This window comes from Leucopleurus acutus (genome assembly GCF_964270905.1).
Source record: "Leucopleurus acutus genome assembly, chromosome: 7".
Lineage (NCBI taxonomy): Eukaryota > Metazoa > Chordata > Mammalia > Artiodactyla > Delphinidae > Leucopleurus > Leucopleurus acutus.
Genome location: NC_139150.1, coordinates 34,178,128 through 34,202,375, shown reverse-complemented (window position 1 = coordinate 34,202,375; position 24,248 = coordinate 34,178,128). Strand labels below are relative to the sequence as shown.

Here is a 24,248-nt window from a genome sequence, read left to right as displayed (position 1 = left end):
TTTGCCCAAGATCATGTTGCTGGAGACATCATTACTCCAAGTCAGGGCTTAAGCCTGGTGTGGGGTAACTGTGACATGCTGGCGTGTCACAAAGAATTTGATTACTTATTATTGGTAATCACAGATGGACATTTGCCGACATTTAGGCTGTGCCCTCACTCAACTGGGCTACGGTAGATGTACTTTCACTGAATGGACACACACTAGTAGCCACAGGAAATCCTGTCTCACCTGGGACATACCTGTGGAAATGTGGCTCATCTGTGGACCATCAGCCATCCTTCATATCACGGTGGACAGTGTCTGAGGACTGCTGCTTAAGGAAAACTAGGGTATCTGTGGCACCACGTATGTTGTTGACACTCATCCACAAATCAGTCACGGCTTGATTTTCTACCTATTGGCCATCCTCTCATAATGTGCTCCAACTCCCAAATGTCCCTCCTGACTTGTGGCCTAAATGCATTTGCACATACACCAGCCCCACTCTGCAAGCCCCTGTGTGTACCGATCAGTGTGTGAGGCCCTGCTCACCTCAGCTCTCCCGGAGTTGGGCTCACACTCCAGTCTCCTGATCTTGCACGCACCACTCTTAGTGGAACAGCACAGTGGTAAACTATCTTGTAAAAAGAACAAAAAACAAACAAAAAAATCATACTGCAGTCAAACAGTAGCATTTCCCTCCCAAGCTTTGTCCTTCTATGTCCCAGGCACAGAGCTCTCTTCATATAGCTAATAGTACTCCCCTCTCAGAGGGGGCTTTTAGGAAAGGATTTGAAGTGTGAGTGAGTGAGTGAAGATATGCATTTTGCTGGTACAAAGATTGGAGACGGAACGGCTCTCCAATTTAGCCATTTTGGGGGTGCAGCAAGAAGTGAGGTGAGATTCTGCTCACATCAGCCTTCCCCATATCCTCCTGACCTCCCCGAATGAAAGGGAGTGGGGAGAGAGCAATGATCTAACTAGAAGATTGCCCTCTTCCCCCAAATCTGAAGAAGGACCCTGGTTTTGGTTCTAGATTGGGGCAAGTCTTTCTTTGCTCTTGGCCTCAGTTTCCTCTTGAAGGGAGCATGTGTACACTGGATGATCTCTAAGCATCCTGGCAACCGTAAACTTCTTTGAGTCTCTACAATACTGAGTTAAAGTGAAGTCCATGTGCTTCAAATCCACCCTGATTAGGAATCTGCTTTAGTAGTGAGCCCACACCTAGAAGCCTGTCCATGTTTGAAGAAGAGAACACAGTGATTGGTTGATGCTATCTTTCTTGAGAGACCCATCTCCACGGGCAACGTTCAAAATATTTAACAGCCAGCATGCATGAGCACGACAGTCAGGAGGGTAGAAAGCAGCTGGTAGGGCCAACCAGGGCTGCAGCCTGAGAGCATGCCTGGCCCTTCCTGCAGTCCTGCCCAGCTTTCTCTGCTTGTTTTTTGGGTCTGCCTCTTCCTGCCTGATTCTGCATCCAGGGCCCTAACTCAAACCCCCTGGGCTGCTTCTCTCCCCAACCACTTTCTGCACAACGGCTGTAAATATCCTCACGCAGCCAAACGCCAACTTAATCCTATTTCTCCCTCAGTAGATGCTCTTGGAGCCCTCTGCTGTGCTCAGCCCCTGGTCAGCTGACCCCTCACCCCCTTGCCTTTAAAACAATGTTAGAGGCTGGGAAACAGGTATGGTTAAGAGACCCGAGTCCTAGCCTAGCTCTGCCCCTGTCTGCCAGTGACCTTGGGCAAGCCTCTGCCCCTCCCATGTTGTTAGTTTCCTTACATGTAAATGAGCGACTTAGATTGAGCTCCCCGTTTTTCAGTGATGAGTTTCTGGAGGAATGCAAGTCTTCAGCAGCTGACTGCTCTCTCTCTTTCTCTCTCTCTGTGCACCTGCCCCGCAACTGCCACTGTAGAATGCACTGCTGCCTGCGGGCCTGAGGCAGAAGGATCAGACCACCAAGGCGCCCACGGGCCCCTTTAAAAGGGAGGAGCTCTTGGATCACTTGGAAAAGCAAGCAAAGGAGTTTAAGGACCGAGAAGATCTGGTCCCCTACACAGGGGAGAAGCGAGGTACTGAACAATGTTGCACTTTTGAGTACGTCATTCCCCATGATCATTGAGTGGCAGCTGTATGCCAGGCCCTGTGTTGGGCCAGATGTGACTGGACCTCCTTGCCCTCATCCCTGCCTGGCCCAAAGTCACAAACCCAACTCCAAAAGCATCAGCGCATGGGGTAGATTTAGTGAAGTTTTGGGGTAAACCAGACCCGTAACACTCCCGTAAGTCCCCTTTAACTAGGGTGTCCTGATTATTTTTCATACAAACCTGATACTGTCAAAAGGGAAAGAAGGAACTATTAAAATGGTATCAGGACATGAAGCCCAAACAAGGCCTGTCCCCTCCAAACCAGGAACAAGAGATATCCTGTCTCTACCCTAATTATCCCTTCTTTTTCCCCAAAGTTCCTCTCTCTGGCAGCTGCAGCTTCCTTTCCTTCATCTGCCCCTCTAAGACTCCCTGCCCCAGACTAAGGCAAGCCATCTAGAAGGCTCCGGTGAGCAGAGAGGCACTCCGACTATCCAACTCTTCCAGAACTTCCCCTTCACTCCAAATCATCCTTCTGTCCTCTGGTACCATGCTCACCCTTGCTCACTGCCCTGCTGCCCCACAGGCCTCTTTCTCTTCCCCAAACACTCCAAGCTCTTTCCTACCTCAGGACCTTTGCACGTATGCCCTCTGCATGGAATGCTGGTCCTCTGTCTGCCTCCAAGCTGGCTTCAGGGCTGGCTTCTCTCCTCTGTAAGAGGCGTAATGGTTAGAAGCATAGCCTGGAGTTGGGTCTACTTTGGCTACAGTCTTGGCATTACCCCTTACTAGGCTGTGTGAACTCAAGTACATTTGTTTGTTTGGCCATGCCACATGGCTTATAGGATCTTAGTCCCCGACCAGGGATCTAACCTGTGCCCCCTGCAGTGGAAGTGCAGAGTCTTAACCACTGGACTGCAAGGGAATTCCCTCGAGTACATTTTTAAACCTGCTGTGCCTCCACTTCCTCGTCTGTAAAATGGGGTTGATGAATATTACCAGCCTTCTGAGGGAGTTACGAAGATTGAGTTAAGATCTATATAAAGCACTTAAAACAGCACCCGGTGCATCCTGAATGCTATGTCAATATTAGCTATTATTACCCTTTCGGTCTCAACCGTACTGTCTCCTCTTTCAGGAAAGCCTTTCCGGTCTACACTGTTTAGGACATTCCATCCCTTCAACTCCCCCTTGGTTATTCTCCATCTCGGGAGCCTGTGTGTGTTCTTCAGAGCAATTCTTATTTTATCATTATGTGTTTATTTACACTGGCCTGTAAGCTCCATGAGGCAGGGACTCAGCTGCTTTTGCTTACACAGTTCCCCCAGCACCCAGCACAGGGCCTAGTGTACAGTAGGGCTCAGGAGAGAGGTGTTGAATGAATGAATGAGTTCAAATTAAATATATGCATAATGGATCTTATAGGCTTTTTCCTTCAAATATAAACTCCATGGGTACAAGTACCACATCTATCTAGTTCATCGTTATATCCCTATACCTCAAAAACCCTAGCATGCAGTAGGCACCTAGTAAAGTATTTGTTGACTGAAAGCATTAATTCTAATTAATTAATGGGGTAATTAATTGTCTGTGCTCCACCTCTTCCATTCTCCTCACCCCCGAGAATGTCGACATGATGAGCCAAGGTCTGTGGCATTGATTTCTGTGTCCCTGTTGTAGTAGTACAATGCTGCACAGAGCAGCTGCCTGATAAATAACAAAATGGAAGAGCAAGCAGGTGTGGGCCTTTCAGGGAGGGCTTCTAGCCATCCCAGCGCCTGGAATTGAAGCTCAGTCCAGATTTTACTGAAAACTTGGAAGGTCAGGGAAGCCCAGGAGACATCTGGATTACAGAGCTTTGGAAGAATTGTGTGGTCTGAGGCACCCTGGCGCTGGCGGCAGGGGAAGGGGCCCTTGACCCTAAGGGCTGGGGGTGCCTGGCTGAGAGCGTAGGCACAAGATGGTTTTAAGCAAGGTACTTGTACCATGAGGAGTGATTTCTGTGCAGCAGGTGAAGATAATAAAATCTCTGGATTTCATGGGGCCTTAAAACTCCCACTATCCCCACTACACATGTGAAAAATGGGGAAACCAAGGCTGTGAGAGAGTCAGCAGCAGACCTGAGTGGACAGTTGGTGAGTCATTACTGACATCTGCTCCCTTGTGTGCCCATCCCCCTCCCAGGGGAGGAGCTGGAGATGAGATGGGGGATGGGGAAGGGAATCTGGGTGATATATAAACCAGTCCTGCTTCCCCTTCGCAGAGCGCTGACCTGGCCCCAAGCCGGGAACAGCTCTCCAGACTCCCAAAGCCTGAGTGCCCTCATGAAAAACCAGGCTGACCCAAGGAGGGTAGCTAGAATTTATTCTATTTTCATATTATGACAAGCCTAAAAGGTTTATCATCATCATCACCACCACCAGCATCATCATCATAAAATATTTACATGATGATTGTTGGAGTCCATGTATATTGAATAAGTACAGTCTCAACAGAGAATTGGGGAAGGAGACCTTCCAGCTCTAACAGGCAGACGCAGGGCCGTTCAGTCCAGCTCTACTGAGCACTTGCCCCACGCAGGGCCTAGAGCAAGCCTAGGCTGAGGGGAAATAGCATTTCAGGCACTACAAAACCCAGCAGGTTGTGGTAAGATCCATAAACTGGTACAAAGTCCTGAGGAATTTGGATTTTCCCTCACTCTCACTCAAGTGGGGGAATCAGAATAAAGTTCCATGCAGGGTATTTTCATTATACAGATTTGGCTGCATGTGCTGAAGAAACAAAATAAGAGAGACTTAAAATGGAAGTTTAGTTTTCTTTCACTTAGTAGAGCTGCAGGGTTAGGCATTCCAGGGCTTGTAAGACATCTTCCTTGGCATTAGGAATCAAGACCCTTTCCAGTTTTTCATTCTGCCATCCTTGTAATATATTCTTGTCCTCATGGTCCATCTAGCTGCTGAGGCTCCAGTCATCACACCCACATCCCAACTAGTAAGATGAAGGAAGGGAAGACGTCTGAGTCCCTCTTACAGTGTCTTAGAGTCACCACCCTCATGGAGGCACCTGCTGCAGGGGCATAATAAACCATAGGTCTTAAATATTTACTGAATGTTCATCCTAGTCACTGCATCAGTCATTTTCAGAGTTCATTTTCCTTTTAGCCATTTTGATTTGCTGTTTTCCAGATGCACCTCTGGTGAAGGTTATGATACATTTTCTCCCAGATCATTTTGCTGACTGTTCTGCTTGTATAGTAATTGATCTTTGCTGTAAACTATTTATTTATTTTATAAATTTATTTGTTTATTTTTTGGCTGCGTTGGGTTTTCATTGCTTCACGCGGGCTTTCTCTAGTTTTGGCGAGCAGGGGCTGCTCTTCGTTGTGGTGCACGGGCTTCTCCTTGCGGTGGCTTCTCTTGTTGTGGAGCACGGGCGCTAGGCACGCAGCCTTCAGTAGTTGTGGCACACAGGCTCAGTCGTGTGGCTTGCAGGCTCTAGAGCACAGGCTCAGTAGTTGTGGTGCACAGGCTTAGTTGCTCCATGGCATGTGAGATCTTCCCGGACCGGGGCTTGAACCCGTGTCCCCTGCACTGGCAGGCGGATTCTTAACCACTGCACCACCAGGGAAGCCCCTGTAAACAATCTAAATAACTAAACAAAGTAATACTCTCTGCAGAGAGGTAGGCACTGATCCCATTTTAGTGAATATCCTTCTGAACATTGCTCTTCCCACCCCTCCCCACCTCTGGTCCAAGTCACTGTCATCTCTCATGTGGACTTTTGAAGGAGCCTCCTAACCATCTCCTGGCTTCCATCCTGGCCCCAATGCAGGCTATTCTCAATCAGTAGCCAAAATGAGCAGGTTTTTAAAAATTGAAGTAAAATTCACATAACATAACATTAAGTATTTTCAAGTGAACAATTCAGTGGCATTTAGTACACACACAGTGTTGTGCAACTACCATCTCTATCTAGATCCAAAACATTGTCATCACTGCAAAATAAAACCCTGTACCCAGTAAGCAGTTACTCCCCACGCCCCTCGCTCCCAACCCCTGGCAACCACCAGTCTGTTTCTATGGATTTACCTATTCCGGATATCTCCTATAAATTAAATCATATAATATGTGACTTTGCGTGTCTGGCTTCTTTCACTTAGAATATTATTTTCGAGACTCATTCATTCCCTTTCATTACTGAATAATATTCCACAATTTGTCTATTGACAAACATTTTGGTTGTTTCCACCTTTTGGCTGTTGTGGTTAGTGGTGCTGTGAATATTCCTATACAAGTATTTGTCTGGGTAACTTTTACGTATATACCTAGGAGTGGAATTGCTGGATCATATGGTAATTCTGTGTTTAATTTTTTGAAGAACTGCCGAACAGTTTTCCCAAGCAGCTGCACCCTTTTACATTCCCATCAGCAATATATGAGGGTTCCAATTTCTCCACATCCTTGCCAACATTTGTTATTTTCCATTTTGGTTTTTGGTTTATGTTATAGCCATTATCATGGTCGGGAAGTGGTGTCTCATTGTGGTTTTGATTTGCATTTGTCTAATGACCAATGACGTTGAGCATCTTGTCATGTGCTTGGCCATCTGTACAGTTGACTCTCCATATCCGCAGGTTCCATATCCGCGGATTCACCCAACTGGGCATCAAAAATATTCAGAAAAATTCCGCACAGTTTAAAAAGGCAAAACTTGAATTTGCCGCGCACTGGCAACTATTTACATAGAATTCACATCGTATTAGGTATTATACGTAACCGAGAGATGATCTAAAGTATACAGGAGGATGTGTGTAGGTTATATGCAAATACTATACCATTTTATATAAGGGACTTGAGCATCCAATCCCCCTCAGATACCCAGAGGCAATTGTATATCCTCTTTGGAGAAATGTCTTTAAGTCCTTTGCCCATTTTTAAATTGGGTTGTTTTTCTTTTTGTTGTTGAGTTGTAAAAGTTCTTTATATATTCTGAATACTAGACCCTATCAGGTATATGATTTGTAAATATTTTCTCCTCTTCTGTATGTTATCTTTCCACTTTCTTGATAATGTCCTTTGATACACAAAAGTTTTATTTTGGTTAAGTTCAATTGATCTGTTTTTCTTTAGTTGCTTATTCTTTTGTTGTCATATCTAGGAGTACTTTGCCAAATCTAAGGTCATAAAGATTTACACTTATGTTTTCTTCTAAGAATTTTATAATTTTAGGTATTATATTTAAATCATTGATCCATTTCCAGTTGGTTTTTGTGTATGGTATGAGATAGGGGTCCAGCTTTATCTTTCTGCATGTGGATATCCAGTTGTCCCACACCACTTCTTGAAGAAACTGTTCTTTCCCCATTCAATGGACTTGGCACCCTTGTCAAAAATCAATTTGCCATAGATGTATAGGTTTATTTCTGGACTCTCAATTCTATTCCATTTTTTTATATGTCTATCCTTATGTCAGTGTCACACTGTTTAACTTTGTAGTAAGTTTTGAAATCAGGAAGTCTGAGTCCTCCAACTTTGTTCTTTATCAAGATTGTTTTGGTTATTTGGAGCCCCTTACAATTCCATATGAATTTGAGGACTGGCTTTTCCATTTCCAAAAAAAAGGAGGAGGACCACTGGAATTTTGATAAGGATGGTGTTGAATCTATAGATTGCTTTGGGCAATATTGCCATTTTAATATTGTCTTCCAATCCATGAACTTGGGATATCTTTCTGTTTATTTAGGTCTTCTTTCATTTCTTTCAACAATGTTTTATAGTGTTCCACGCACAAGTCTTTCACCTCCTTGGTTAAATTTATTCCTACGTATTTTATTCTTTTGGATTGTATTGTAGATGAAATTATTTTCCTAATTTCCCTTTCAGATTGTTATTTGCTGGTGTACCCCACTTATTTGTATATGTTAACCTTGTACCCTGTATTTTTTTGTGTGTGTGGAACATTTTCTGCATATAACATCATGTCATCTGCGAACAGAGATCATTTTACTTCTTCCTTTCCAGTCTGGATGCCATGTATTTCTTTTTCTTGTCCATTTGCTCTGACTAGAACTTTCAATACACAGTTGGGTAGGAGCAATGAAAGCAGGCATCCTTGTCTTGTTGCTGGTCTGAGGAGCTCATTTCCTCACTCTGTCAGGGCCCAGCTCACAGGTCATCTTCCCTGACCACGCTACCCAAGATAGCAGAGCCCACCTCACCCGCAGCCCAGCCTGGAACTTCCTAGTCTTTTGCTTGGCTTTATTTTCCTTTGTGATTCTTAGTACTCTCCGGTATCTTTACATGTTTGTTTATTATCTGTCTTCTTTCACTAAACTGTACACTGTTCATTGCTGTCCCCCTAGCGCCAAGAAAGGTGCTGGGCATATAGGAAGTATTCAGTAAATATGTGTTGCATGGATAAATATATATTGATATATATGCAATTTTCATAAATGGAATTAAATAATGCATGCTATTTTGTAAACTTGCTTTTTCACACAAGATTTTTTCTTGGGCATTTTCCTTTCATAGTAAGTAGAGATCTCCACCATCCTTTATAATAATAACTGCTAGAACACCATCGTGTGGATGCCCCATAATTTCTTTAACAATCCCTCTTGGTGCACACTGCAGCGACCGACCAACCTCTTTGCTCTCTCGTTCAATTATGAGTCTGACACTGTAAAAATATAGTGTCCCAAGAGACATTATACTTTCTCCCTATGCCTCTTTTAATAATCTGAGTGTATTTTATTTATTTGGTTTAGAAATGTTTCTAAATTTTTCTCTCATACCAGAACGCTTGTTTAGAGTATTCCAGACCCTGGCATTTTATTATATTTTTCTTTTGTATCTTTTCCTACTTACAGATTGTTAAAATTAATAACCAATGTTTTCAGTAGTGAGCAGTCTCCCTTGACCAAGTTATAAAGTTCTTCTTTTCAAACATGCAGGGTGCTTTGTTGGAGATCTCTGACTCCCTTTCTTTGGACAAGTTTGGCACCGGGTCCCCAGAGGGAGAAGTTTTAATGGAATCTCGGCATCAAGGGATCCACAGGGCTTTGGGACGGTCCACCCAGGGCCCCAGTGCAGCTGCACTCCCTGTAATGGGCGACCCGTGTGTTTTCAGGGAAAGTCTGGGTCCCCAAGCAGAAGCCGATGGACCCCGTGCTGGAAAGTGTGACACTGGAGCCAGAGCTGGAGGAGGCCCTGGCAAATGCCTCGGATGCGGAACTCTGTGACATCGCAGGTAAGAGGCGTTCCTGATGCTTCCCCACGTCCTCCAAAAGCGTTTGACCCACATCTGCAGGCGAGCCTTGGATGGTTTATTTCAACATAAACACCCTCTCTGTTTCTAACAAGGACTAGAGCAGATAGAACTCTATTATTAAAAACCGAAATGAGTAAAATGGAGATAAAACCAAAACCCTTCCCACCACGGAGCCAGCTGTTGCTGCCATGAGACCCCAACCCAGAGCGTTGTGCAAGGCAGCCGGGGCCCTTCACCAGCCACGGCATCAAATCCTGCTCAGGCCGCCTGGGAAGAGAGGACAGAGGGGGGAAGACAGAGGGCTGCCGGCATCTCAGGTCCAGGAGGCTCACAGAAGGCTGGAGCAAGTCATCTGATTTTCCCATTTTGCACAGCTCAGAGAGCCGGGCTTGGAGGCGATCACCCCATATCTCATATTTGTACGACACCCTCCATCTTCATGTGTGTTTCCATGTGATCTTCACAAACAGCCCCTAAAACTCCAGAAGGTGGCCTGATATCCAGAGCTTTCTGCCACCTGCTCTTTCCCCCTTTTTACTGTCTGGTCCCCGTCCCACTCACCCATGTCCCTTCCCCACGGGGGGTCAGGCTCTGGCCACAGTGTGCCCACCACCATGCTGTGCTCCCTGGCCCAGTGAGGTAGCTGGTCTTTTTCTTTTGCAGCCTTGGGGGCTACTAACCCTCACCCAGATGATGACAGGAGTGTGGATGGGGTAGGGAGAGACTCAAGGCAAGTGGGAAGGGGAGAGGAAAGACAGGGTCAACTGTGAGGTCAAGGGAGGAGCCCAGACCTGGCTCCAGAGACTAAGTGGACGTTGGTGCCATTAATGACGGGGCGTTAGTCTGCTCAGGCTGCCCTAACGAAATACCACAGGCTGGTGCCTTAAATAACAGAAATGTATTTTCTCAATAGTTCTGGAGGTTGGATGTCCAAGATCAAGGTGTCCATAGTCTTGGTTTCCTCTGAGCCCTCTCTCCTTGATTCCAGATGACCATATCTCATGGTGTCCCTCTGTGCATGTGTCCCCTTGTGTCCCTTTGTGTGTCCTAATCTCCTTCTTGTAAGTACACCAGACAGATTGGATTAGGACCCACCCTAACAGGCTCATTGACACTTAATCACTTCTTTAAAGACCTTATCTCCAAATATAGTTACAGATTCTAAGGTACTAGAAATTACTTTATTCAACATATTGGAGGGACAAATCAGGACAAAATCAACAATTTTGGAGGGACACAGTTCAGCCATAACAGTGGGGAGGAGAAGGTGTAGGGGAAATACGGAGTTCAGTTTGGGACCTTTGGAGTTCAGGGTGCCTGTGGGCCACCCAATCAAGGGCAGTTGTACATGAAAGGCTTTATTTTTAAAATTATTCATTTATTTATTTATTTTTCGCTGCGTTGAGTCTTCGTTGCTGTGCGCGGGCTTTCTCTAGTTGCAGCAAGCGGGGGCTACTCTTCGTTGCGGTGCGTGGGCTTCTCACTGCGGTGGCTTCACTTGTTGCAGAGCACGGGCTCTAGGCACGCGGGCTTCAGTAGTTTTGGCTCGCGGGCTCTAGAGTGCAGGCTCAGTAGCTGTGGCGCACGGGCTTAGTTACTCCACAGCATGTGGGATCTTCCCGAACCAGGGATTGAACCCATGTCCCCTGCATTGGCAGGTGGATTCTTAACCACTGCGCCACCAGGGAAGTCCCTACATGAAAGTCTTGAGTTCTGCAAGGGGTCCATGCTGGAGATAGAGAGGTGGGTGTCATTAGCATCATCAAGTTCCAGGCAGAGGTCCTGGCCTGGCAGTAGTGGGGACCCGGGGCTCTGGAGGCAAGGGCCCTGGCCGAGGTAGAAGCCTTTGGGAGAGGAGTGGAAATGGGGTGAACATAGCCACAGTGGAGGCCAGGTAGCCACACATGGGCTGGGAACCAACGGCCAAATCAAGATGGGCAGAGCCTAACGCAAGAGCTAGGGAGACAGAATGAGGGTTCAGGGCTGGCCGGGAGACTCAGGGGTGAAGCCAGAGGCCAGGTGAGCCCGCCAGTGCCAGGAAACTCAGCCGGCCGCAGTGTCTTCTGCTTCTCACGTCCTCCTGCTTCTCGTGGGTGTTGTGCACCAGTCCTGATGACATGCTTAGGAAAGAGGAAGAAGGGGCACCAAAGCCAGGTTGCGGGGCCTAAGGAGTGAAAAAGGAGAGCCAATGTGTAGACCCTCGGTCCAGACAACCCTTTCCTAAGGAGGCAGAACATTTGGGAAAGGACAAAGGGCAGTGGCTTAAAGGGTGTCAGGGCTGAGAGAGAAAGGTGTTCATTTTCACTATGAAGTACACAGCAGTGAGGAGGTCGCCTGGGTGGACATGAAGCACTTAGCTCAGGATACTCAGCTGGTTTGCTCGTCAGAAACCACACAACGTGCATTAGGTCCACATTAGGCTCGGGTGTTTTGACGGAACCGTCTGCCTGATGCGGGGTCCCCTTGAGTTCCGGTTAATCTGTGCAGCTGGGCGGTGGGTGAGTGACATGGTTGTCCAGCATCTCCACACTGACTCACCCCAAGGGCTGTTTTTATCCTGGTCCTTCTCGATCACCCTCCATGACGTCACTCCCCTTGTTAGGCAGCCCAGAGGGATTATCAAATGACTCTGCTGTCAGCGCCAAAACAGGGCTGCAATGTTGTGCTGAATTTCTGGGTTGATATCTTGAAACTGTTCCTCTTTATTTGTGTTGGCGTGACTAATTATTAGTATCTGTGCATGATACCATACGCTTCCGCTGTCCGGAAAGGAGAGGGGTGCTGCGAGGCGACACCAGTGTTCACTGGCTAACCTTGGACACGTGTCACTGTAGGTCAGCCGTTTGCAAGGTGGCAGTGGAAGGAGGCACGGAACATTTGTTGACCACCTATGTCCCAGCTGCTGTGGGAGCTGTTTTCCATACCTTGCTGCATTTCTTGACCACAGCAATCCTATGAAGTGAGTTTTATTGATGTCCCCATTTTATAGAGAGGGGAAGTCAGCACAGTGAGGTTATCCTTGCCCACGGGGTTTGAACCCAGGCAGCTTGGTCCCACTCACAGCATCAGCACCCAGCACAACCTGGATAAAACCCTCCAGGGTAGGGGAATGGAAACAGAGTGGTGAGAGGGGGTGCATGGCAGAGTCTCACAGAGTCGGCCTGGGGAGGATGGGGCCGAATTAGGAAAGTCTCCGGATGTCGTGCAAAAGCATTGACACCCGTGCCTGGGGGAGTGTTGGAAGAGGCCGGATGAAAGCAGGGGCTTGGGCAGAGAGGCGGTGGTGTTCGGAGGACGAGGGGATGTAGGAGGCGGGCCCCAGGTAAGGCCAAGGGCTGAGGTGGACTGCGTCTGGAACGCAGTCCTCTGGCTCGGAGAGACCAGCTGTTCCTAGAGCTGGGTCAGAGGCCAAGAGGCTGAGATGACGAGACGAGACGACGGCAGGCTTTCTGGCCTGAGGCATCAGAAAACAGAGCTGGGTGCCTGCAAGGATGCAAGGAATCAGTCAGTTTGAGAGACGGAGGCGCTGGAGGCAGGACATCTTGTCGGAGTGCTGGGTGTGTTGGGGGGAGTAGCTGGAGCCCCGAGTGGATGACTCATTAGGGAAAGAAGAGGAGGGTGCGCTGGGCACAGGGTCTTCAGGTCATCTCTGCTCCCCACAACTCAACTCCCAGGCAGAGCATTTCCATTAACTAAGCCTCCGATTGCTCTGGACCAATCGTAAGAAAGTGGCCCGGTTCCTGCCCTCGAGGAGCTGAGGTTAAACAAACACTGAGGCCAACGTGGAAGGACAAGTGGGAGTGAGTGTCGGAGGGAGAAAGGGCCGAGTGAGGTGGTGGGGCTGCAAGATGAGAGTGAGACGAAGCTGAGACGAAAGGAGGAAGAGTAGAGGTGAACTAGGCGGGGAGACGCATCCCAGTGGAAGAGGGTTCAAGCCCTGGTCTGGGAAGATCCCACGTGCCGCGGAGCAACTAAGCCCGTGCGCCACAACTACTGAGCCCATGTGCCACAACTACTGAAGCCCGCGTGCCTAGAGCCCGTGCTCCACAAGAGAAGCCACTGCAATGAGAAACCCACGCACCACAACGAAGAGTAGCCCCCGCTCGCCACAACTAGAGAAAGCCCACGCACAGCAACGAAGACCCAGTGCAGCCAAAAATAAATAAATAAAAATAAATAAATTTATTTTTTTAAAAAAGAATGAAGCAGCAAGCAATGTTGATGTGCTCTTTTTCTCTATCACTCACTCCTGGTGACATGGAGTGTGCAAAACCAAGCAAGGATAAAGTCATGATTTGGTGCTTAGGGCGGGAGAGGAAATACTGGCTTCAGAGCCACCAAGCATTCTGCTCAGCAGTGGAGATTTAGCTTGGCCTCTCCCCTTCCTCCTTCCCTCCCCTTTTCCCTCCCTCCTTCCTTCCTTCCTTCTTAGAACTCTAATCTCTGAACTGCAAAGTCGTCTTATTTCTTCTTAGGGCCCCTATTGATATACATTACCTTCTAGAATATACTGTTATCTGTCCTTAGAATTCTGAAGTTGAGGACAAGTTTTAGAACTTTAGACCTGTTGGTGACCTAGTGTGTAGAGGTGTGGGTGGGGACACTAACTTAGAAGCCAGGAGGGTCCTCACCGAACGGTCTTTGACCAACCATTTCCCTCCTGAGCCTGCTGGAAAAGTGGGGACCGACAGTAACTACCCTGGATGCTTGCTGTAAAAATCAAACAGCGTAAGAAGATGAGAAATTGCCATGTGGCTATTAAGTGCCATGTGAAGGTAAGAGATCATCCTTCAAATATAGTCCATTTTACAGGTGAGAACACCGAGGACCCAAAGTAGGAGTGACCTGGACAGGGTTACCCAGCAAATTAGTACCAAGGCCCAGACTGGAGCCCAGGTCTCCTTCCTCTGTCCCCCAGCACTTCCTTGTAACCTTCCTGCCTCTGCCCTCTCTTTCTGGACCATTACAAGAAGCTATTGTCCAAGCACAAAATGCATTTTCCATTTTCCACCTCTCTATACACTCTAAGCAAGACCAGCCAGCCATATGAGGTTACATCTTTCCTACGATTCCAGCAACCTTTCCAAACTGTTTTTGCAAACCTCGAATCCCAGCAGCATCCCAGAACCACCACCAAAGCCACTCTCTGTATGGGAGCTGGAAGAGAAGGTGACTCCAGGTGATGTGATTCACCTGCTGCTGACGCAGGCTTCAGCTCCCTCCGCCCACAGAAACGCAGCCTAAATTAAAGCCCAGAGAGCTCAAAACAGTGCAGATGCCTCTCTCCTTACCAGTTCTCCTTAGCGATGAGCAGGCAAGTCTAATTTTAGCAGAGAAGACTCTTAGAATGTGAGAAACAGAAGGTACTTTGAGATCATCTTGTCTTGTGGTTTGTAGCTCCCACTAAGCATCAAAAATCATCCAAGGAGATTAAAAATACATCTCCAGAGATTCGAATCAGTTTGTTCAGGAGGAGCACTGGTATTGTCCTAAAGCTCGCAGGTAATTTGTATATGCAGCCATGATTGAGAACCAATGGTCTGGTCTCACCCCTCATTGTACAGAGGAGGCTGAAGCCCAGAGAAGGGAGGGGACTTACCCAAGGTCACACAGCATCAGGGGCAGAGTCAGGGCTGGAACTTGGTTCTCTTGAGTCTTCACTAAAGGCTCGCTGTTGTCCCTCTAGAAATCGTGTCTAATGAAATGGCCAGGGGAATTTTTTTTAATGAGCAAATGTTTACCAAATACCATCTTCTGGAAGAGGTAGAAGAGAGATAATATTCTTCCCTGACCTCCGGAAGCCCACAGTCCAGTAGGGGAAGCATGCATGTACCCAGAGAGCTCTAACACTGTGTTGACTAAGTACTGTGATAAGGACACCAGGTGCTGTGAGAGAGCTACAGAGAGAGAAGGTGGAATCCAGGAGGTCTCCCTGGGGGAGGAAGCATTATTCCAAACTTAAAGGATGGGGAGGTAGAGTTGTTAGATCAAATATAGTATGCTCAGTTGGATCTGAATTTCAGATAAATGATGAATAAGTTTCTAATATAAGAAGGTCTCAAATACTGAATGGGATGTACTTACACTAGAACATTTTTCATTGTTTATCTGAAATTACAGTTTAACTGGGTATCCTGTATTTTTATTTGCTAAATCTCCAAACTCTCCCGGGGGGCATTTCAGCAGTGGGCAGTGCAGATGGAGAGAGGATTGCCAGCAGACAGGCAGCATTGGCAGAAGCAGGAGCATCTACTGAGCAGTGACCATTTGTGTCGCCGGAGCAGAAAGGGCGTGGGCAAAGGCCAAGGCTATTGAAGCAGGGCCAGCCCCGGGGAGGGCCAGTGAAGCCAGACTCTGGAGTCACAAGGCACCGTCCTCATGGTCCTGCACGCCCATCCTTCCCCTCTAGTCAGTGCTCCACATTCAGCCTGATAACAGTCACAGAACTTGAGTCAGACCATCTCACTCCCTGCTCAGGCCACGCCTAGAAAAAGACATCTGAGCTCCTTACCTGGGCCTAGAAGACCCTGTAGGATGTGGCCTTGCCTATTTGAATAAAATCTACTCCAAAGGGTTGTTGTGAAGATTAAGGGGGATGGCATTAGGCAGTGTTCTCAACCTCGGCTGCCGGTGAAACCACCTGGGGAGCTTTAAAAAAGGCAGATGCCTGGCCCCAGCCCAGGGATTGTGGTTTAATTGGTCTGGGGGAGTCCTGGGCATCAGGAGTTTCAAAAGAGTCCCAGTGATTCCGATGCACAACCCGACTGAGTGTCACTGATGTACAGTGTACTCTCTAGCCCGACATAAGCATTTGGTGAGGACCTGTTGCCCTCTGCCACATGTCCAACTTCATTTCTATCCATCTTCAGCTTCCCCCTCCCTCCCTGGCCTTCCACTCCCCAAGCCTAGGGCTTCCCACCCACCATCCCTCTGCCCAGAATGTTCTACCTCCTTTCTCTTAACTTGGCCAACATCTATATTCATCTCTCTCATCCCAAGTTTCTCTGTTCTCTTCTCCCAGAACACACTGAACTTTTTCTTTACAACACTTAGCATACTCTGCACTTACGTTTTTAATTGTGTGGGTACCTGCTTAGTTTCTCATTCCCAGCAGACTGTAACCTACGTGGCAGAGCCCCTGTCTTTCTTGTTCCTCACCGTCCCCACCCCCCTGGAGCTGGACACATGATGCTGGCACTCGGTAAATGTCGAACAAATGAATGCATCAAAGAATGACTGATCACGGGGGGATGTGGTTAGGTTTGCCTTTCCAGAGAGATCTTTCTGGCTGCTCTGTGCTGAATGCTGGTGGGGGAAGATAGGAGGAGACTGAGGCCAGAGTACCAGTGATTCCACAGCTGTGATAATACAGGCGAGAACTGATAGGGCCTTAACCAGGACAGAGGTGATGGAGTGTGAGGTGGGACAGATGAGAGGCTCTGTATAGGAGGGTGAGGATTTAGGGGAAGGGCTGCCATGTGACTGAGGGTCTACCCCGAGGCACAGGCAGGATGACCAGATGGAACGTGAGCCAAAGGAAGAGGCTGTTGTCGGGAAAGAGGAGTTCCGTTTTGGCCGAGTTGGGTTGGACGTGCCAGTGGGACATCAGAGGGGCATCTAGGAATCTGAGGCCAGGGACAGAGAAACCTAGGCTGGGGATGGAGATTCGAGAGTCATGTCAATAGAGGCAAGAGTAAAAACCAAATAAAATTTAAAAATTTACGTGCAAGTGTTTCTTGCCATTTCTGTGAGCAAAACTTCCTGGGGCATGGAATGTCCGTGCCCAGAAGCCTCTCTGTCTGAGAGGCGCGTCATGGGCCCTTCGTGTCCCCGCAGCTATCCTGGGCATGCACACGCTCATGAGCAACCAGCAGTACTACCAGGCCTTGGGCAGCAGCTCCATCGTGAACAAGGAGGGACTCAACAGTGAGTACGGGCACCCCTCCCTGCCCCCAGCGAGGGCACCTTGGAAGTGAGGGGTCCTCCCACGTCTTGCTGCCTCTGCCCGCTCTCTGGCTCACTGCAGAAGATTTCGAATTCTATAAAGCCAAATCTATCCACTTTTTCCTTTTACTCTCCTGGGATTTTGTGACGTATTTACGAAGACCCTCCCCATCCCAGTATTAACAAAACGTCCTCCTGTATTTTCTTCTGTAAGTCTTAGAGGTTTACTTCTTATATTCAACTTCTTAATCCTCCTAGAGTTCCTGTTTGTGTGTGGTGTGAGATGAGATTGAACTTTCATTTTTTTAAATCAATACCCTGCTGTCCCAACACCACTCTGTGTAAAGTTCATCCTTTCACCTCTGGTTTGGAACTCCACCTTGATCATAAATGTCCATGTGTCCACTTGGGTCTGTCTCCGGATGCCTCTCCTGCCCCACGAGTCTCCTTGTCCTTTCCTGTGCCAATATTGCATTGTCTGAATTGCTCCACTGCATTGTTCCAAGCTGGCATTTTGGCCCCAAAGAGAAACAAGGGCACCCAACGCGCAATTATCCCTCCCTCTGGAAGGCCTACACATTTCCTTCCCATCCAGGCTTCATTTTACCCTCACAAGAGCCCACTGGGTAGAACGACTCGTTCACATTCTACAGATGAGGACACCGAGGTTCAGACGGTTTAGCGAATTCACCCAGTTGTTGCAGGACGGCAGAGGCAGAGTCCAAGTAGGGCCCAGACTCCTGGCCCCGCCCATTGCCCGCCCCCATCCCCCATAGCCCCTGAGATGCCCAGCCTTCCGTGTCCCTGAGCTCTGCTGCCGCTTCCTTCCGGTGTCCTTATGTCGAGGGAGAGTGACGCCCCGTCTCTGTGAGCCACCCGCCTGTTGTCGGTCACTCTAGGTGTGATCAAACCTACACAATACAAGCCTGTGCCTGATGAAGAACCAAACGCAACAGACTTGGATGAAACGCTGGAGGGGATAAAGAGCAACGACCCCAAACTTGAAGAGGTCAACCTCAACAACATCCGGGTGAGGTTAACCCCTTTCACTCCACTTGCCCTGCTGGGGGGAGGCGGGGAAGCCATGTCTAGTGCCACCCAGACCCAGATGGCCCGGGCCTGGCTGTGCGGAGACAGCAGGGTCCTGCTTGGACTCTGGGCGCTTCTGGATCAGGAATAGAGACAGAAGCTTTCGGAGGGAGGATAGTGTAAACTAGCACAGCCCATGGTCCTGGTTTCTTCTGGGGACTGACATCAGACCCAGATGTTCACCACAGGCCAACCCAGCTTCGGCTCTGGAAACCCGCCACCCTATTCAAAACACTGAGAGCTTCTCTGAGATAAAATCGTGAGTCAGACACATACGGCCGCACGGGATCCCGAGGCTGGAAAAGCCCAGGGCCCACCAGGTTCATGGGGTGACCGAAGCCCGGGGAGGGACCTAGCCCTGAACCAGTGTAGCTGCACACATTCAGCCTCATTCTGCAACCTTAGAAGGGAGCTGTCAGCCCAAATGTCCAAAGACATATTCGAAGCCGTCGGCCCACACCTCTCCAGACCTTTCCTGTGTGACCACTAAGGGCAGAGCGGGGACGGATGGACAGGCAGTCCTACCCTGGACAGGCTGCAGGAGGAATTCAGAAGCAGGCCCAGCTGCCTGCCCACCTGCTCAGCCCAGGGACCAGAGGGATTAGTTCTCGGGGGGTGTGGATGTAAAATAAGAAGTGGGCCCCTCACTCCCCGGCTCCCCTTTCCTTTCTTCTCCGCTTTCTTTTAAGTGGCTGCCAGCCCCACGGCACGATCAGATCGGAAACCTGTGCCCGCAGTGTTCTCCTGCACCTGGCCTTCCCCTGCTCTGCTCCCACGGGGGCTAAAGTGACACTCTGAAATAAGAGATCCGTTCAAACACAGCCAGGCTCTCTCTCTCGGGCGCCTCCGCTGTCTGCCGTGTGCACAGTGGGAGACGCTGGCACAATTCAGAGCCGTGCACCCTGGCAGTGCGTACCAGGAGGCATGGGGATGTGGAACCTGGCCACGGCCCTGTGTCTTCACCGTGAGGCCTCAGGCAAGGGCTCGGCCCTCTCCAGGCCTCAGTTTCCCCTCTGCACGTGAGGCAGTTGGACTAGGTCAGTGGTTTTCACTTGAGGAGATTAAAAAATAAATACATGCCAATGCCCGGTCCCTGTCCCCGCAGAGAGTCTGATCTTATTGGTCCGGGGCAGGCCTGTGCATCAGCACTTTGTGAAAGTCCCCCAGGCACCTCTGATGTGTGGCAGGGCTGAGATCCCCCGGGACAGATGTCTCTTGAAGATCATCTAGGGCCATGCCACACCTTAGTTTTCCAGAAACAAACCCAGAGAGGAGCAGAGATTTCCCCAGCGTCACACAGTGAGTCAGAAACATTGCCAGTGCTGGGGCGGAGGCCTCTCCCACACCCCCAGACCTGAGCTCTCACCACAGCACTCTTCTGCATCCTTTGCTTGATGTATTCCTCCTCCTCCGGTCTCCACATGTACAAAGAGACAATTACAGGTCCTGTTTGAAATTTTCAGGGAGGATTTTCTCAATCTGTTCACCCAAAAGTTCTCCTCCAATCTCAGCCATTTGGGGCAAAGCAGGAACCCTTTGCCCATTCAGCTTTTTTGGTCAGAGACTTGCAGGGAATCAGGTTGCACGTGTGAGAGAGCTGCTGCCCCCATCTCTCTGCCCTACCCGCCCCTGACAGGGGCTGCTGGTCACTGCTTGCCTTTCTCTCTGCAGAATATCCCCATACCCACTCTCAAGGCGTATGCAGAAGCCCTGAAAGAGAACTCGTATGTGAAGAAGTTCAGCATCGTGGGGACACGGAGCAATGACCCCGTGGCATTTGTATGTACCTTTCTGATCTGCTGCATTGAGAGTGGGTGGCATAGAAACAGGAAGGTTGACGTTTGTAGCCTCAGGACTGGCCATGTGCCACTGATGAAGAGCCCTGTGTGGTGTGGTGTGGTGTGATGTGGTGAAAGGCACTGTGCTAGGAGCCAGGAGAGGACATGGACAGAACAGCCATTACACAGGCACCATCTGTACATTATCCTCCATGGTTTTTAATCTCCATAACCACCCCTGATCCCAGAGGTGCAGGGCTCCCCACTTTACAGATGAAGAACCTGAGGTAAAGGGAGCTCAGGCAACTTGTTTTGTCCAAAGTTGCACAGCAAGTGAGAGGTGGAGCTGAGATTTAGAAACGAGTCAAATGTTCCCTAAAGCCAACTCTCTCACCACTCAGCATGTCATGAGTAGACAAGGGTCCACCCCTCCCTGGTCCTCCGTTTCTCCATATCTAAAAATTATTGTCTTCATCAATGGTTCCCAATGACCAATTTTATTTGTTTTTTACCTATGTCTTAAAGATATTGCTGATTAGATTAAATTGTACTTATTGTAAAGTAGCCATCAATTCATTTTTAGAAAAAAGAAAAACGTTCAACACATATTTATGGAGTCTGTCTGTGCCCAGCAGTGAATTAGGCTCTGAGAATACAACTGTGACCAAGACAGTCATAGCTCCCACTTTCATGAATATAATGGCCCATCCAGCCATGCAGACAGCTAAAGGATAACAGTACAGCGTGACTACTACAATACTAATAGCAGGTAAAAAGGTACAGGGATTAGCTTACCAGGCATGGTAATTAACCATTTAGTAGCAATCACTTTGTTGATATCCACGAACTAACTTGCTGGGATTTTGATTGAGATTGCATTGAATCTATATCAAAATGGGAAGAACTGATATCTTGACAATACTGAGTTTTCTTGTACATGAACATGGAATATACCTCCATTTATTTAGTTCTTTTTTAATTTCATACATCAGAGTTTTTTAGTTGTGCTCATATAGATCTTGTACATATTTTGTTAGCTTTATACCTAAGTATTTCATTGTTTGGGGTGCTAATATAAATGGTATTATGTTTTGTTTTTTTTATTATTATTTATGATCGGCTGCATTGGGTCTTCGTTGCTGCATGAGGGCTTTCTCTAGTTGCAGTGAGCGGGGGCTGCTCTTCGTTATGGTGCATGGGCTTCTCATTGCGGTGGCTTCTCTTGTTGCCGAGCACGGGCTCTAGGCGCACGGGCTTCAGTAGCTGTGGCACGTGGGTTCAGTAGCTGTGGCTCACGGGCTCTAGAGCGCAGGCTAGGTAGTTGTGGTGCATGGGCTTAGTTGCTCCATGGCATGTGGGATCTTCCAAGACCAGGGCTCGAACCCGTGTCCCCTGCAGTGGCAGGTGGATTCTTAACCACGGTGCCACCAGGGAAGTCCCTAACTGTAGATTTTTTTTGTAGATATTCTTTATCAACTTACGGAAATTGCCCTCTATTCCTAGTTTACTGAGAGTTTTTATCATGCATGGATGTTGGATGTTGTCAAATGCTTTTTTTATCATCTATCGAAATGACTATTTTACTTTTTTAGCTTGTTGATGTGATGAATTATATGAATTGATTTTCCAGTGTTGAACCAGCCTTGTATACCTGGGATAAATCCCACTTGGTCATAGTTCAACATACTTTTGAATTTATCTTGAGATTTCTTCTTTGGCCCATGTGTTGTTTAGAAGTGTGTTTTTCATCTCCATGTATTTGGGAATTTTCTAGTTACCTTTCTGTTATTCACTTCTAGTTTGATTCCATTGTGGTCTGAGAGCAGACATTGTATGATTTCTATTCTTTTAAATTTGTTAGGATGTGTTTTACGGCCTAGAATGTGGTCTGCCTTGGTGAATGTTCCATGTGCACACAAGAAGAATGTGTTTTCTGCTCTTGTTGGATGGTAGTCTATAGATATCAATTATATCTAGTCGATTGACAGTGTCGTTGAGTTCAGTTATGTCTTTCCTGATCTTTGGCCTGCTGGATCTGTCCATATCCAGAGGGGTATTGAAGTCTCCTACTATGATAGTGGATTCATCTATCTCTCTTTGCAATTCTATTAGTTTTTGCCTCATATAGTTTGATGCTCTGTCATAAGGCAGGCACTCATTAAGGTTGTTATGTCTTCTTGGATAATTGACCCCTTTATCGTTATATACTACCCTTCTTTTTTCTTTACATCTTTATTGGAGTATAATTGCTTTACAATGGTGGGTTAGTTTCTGCTTTATAACAAAGTGACTCAGTTATACATATACATATGTTCCCATATCTCTTCCCTCTTGCGTCTCCCTCCCTCCCACCCTCCCTATCCCACCCCTCCAGGCGGTCACAAAGCACAGAGCTGATCTCCCTGTGCTATGTGGCTGCTTCCCACTAGCTATCTACCTTACGTTTGGTAGTGTATATATGTCCATGCCTCTTTCTCACTTTGTCCCAGCTTATCCCTCCCCCTCCCCATATCCTCAAGTCCATTCTCTAGTAGGTCTGTGTCTTTATTCCTGTCTTACCCCTAGGTTCTTCATGACATTTTTTTTTTCTTAAATTCCATATATATGTGTTAGCATACGGTATTTGTCTTTCTCTTTCTGACTTACTTCACTCCGTATGACAGACTCTAGGTCTATCCACCTCATTACAAATAGCTCAATTTCGTTTCTTTTTATGGCTGAGTAATATTCCATTGTATATATGTGCCACATCTTCTTTATCCATTCATCCGATGATGGACACTTAGGTTGTTTCCATCTCCAGGCTATTGTAAATAGAGCTGCAGTGAACATTTTGGTACATGACTCTTTTTGAATTATGATTTTCTCAGGGTACTACCCTTCTTTATCCCTAATAACTTTCCTTGCTTTGAAGTCCATTCATAGCCATCAATTATTTTCTGATCTTTAAAATACGTAGGACATTTCCTTTGATGTCTTTGAAGTGATGGAAGTGGCTCATAGTCTCTCACTGCTGCCAGTGGAGAACCTCTAGATAGATGTCCTCTGACCTCAGGACATCTTGGTAGATCCTGAGTTTGCCCACAGAGAAAGAGCTGGCAAAGCCACATGCCCTGTCCACTGCTATGTCATGGATCAGAAACTACACCTGTGCATGCTGGCACTCAGCTCAGCTCCACGAATGTTTGTGGGGAATTGACCCCGTGCCAGGCGAACAGCTGATGTCAGCCCCTTCACACCAGGATACCCATTGCTGAATATGAAAATACTTCCGGAACAATTGGTAAATAGGCTTCCAGAGCTCTGCTAGTGCCCCCGCTGCCTGCCCCAGCTCTTCTCCTGCCCGTTCCTCCACTCTGCTCCAGCAAACAAAGAGTTGACACCTGGCATGACGGTGCCTCCAGGACCAGCTCAGCCACTAGTATGTCTACCTGGATTGGCCTGGTGCACTGACATACTGGTTGTTAAATTTTTTGATTATCAGGCCAGGCCTTTCCTGGGGAGTATGAAGGGTGCTGTGGAGCGGGCACAGACTCAGTCCCTCCCCTCAGGAGGGTCCAGCCTACTCAGGGTCACAGAGGAAGCTGACATGTCATCCTGGGGTACACGGAAGCAGGGGGAGCTGAGGATTTTGTCTCAGAAGGCATCCTGGGAGCTGAGCCTCGCAAAGGTTTCAGCAAGCAGGGCCAGTGGGAAGGGCATTCCTGGATCAGATCATCATTTCAGACAACCAGGGCCCACTGATCATACATCCTGGCCATCAGCTGCTGGTGTCTCCTTTCCTCCATGACACGTCGTTTCTACCACCTGCTAATTACCTCATTTCCTTTAGAGGCTCTGATTATCATCTGCACCCCTGGCTGAAGTCCTCCAAAACGTGCTGGGGCCACCCGAGCTCCTCTCTTCCGGTTTGCCCTGGTCACTTGTCCAGCGGGATGGCTTCCCAGGCTCCCCTCTCTGCTGCTCAAAGAGAATGACGACTCCATGGAATTACAACAGGGACATAGAAGAGACAAGTGGAGAGCATATAGGGAGGTTGGGACTCTACTAGTCAGTCAGTGAACAGTGACCGAGGACCTACTATGTGCTGGGCACT

At 47.9% G+C, this 24,248-nt stretch overlaps 1 protein-coding gene across 2 annotated transcripts in view; it reads left to right on the top strand.

The window, feature by feature from the left end:
• The window catches only part of TMOD1 (tropomodulin 1), a gene marked incomplete at its 5' end in the record, with an annotated part of 58,254 nt that overhangs the window by 17,228 nt on the left and 16,778 nt on the right, over positions 1 to 24,248 (top strand). Inside the window, 5 exons of one of the 2 annotated variants that reach the window (XM_082843375.1) lie at positions 1,901 to 2,057; positions 9,201 to 9,320; positions 17,178 to 17,267; positions 18,185 to 18,315; positions 20,046 to 20,153. In XM_082843375.1, the coding sequence (XP_082699501.1) occupies positions 1,901 to 2,057; positions 9,201 to 9,320; positions 17,178 to 17,267; positions 18,185 to 18,315; positions 20,046 to 20,153 (606 nt within the window). The remainder of the gene's footprint in view (positions 1 to 1,900; positions 2,058 to 9,200; positions 9,321 to 17,177; positions 17,268 to 18,184; positions 18,316 to 20,045; positions 20,154 to 24,248) is intronic. The other variant, XM_082843376.1, reaches the window with a different exon arrangement.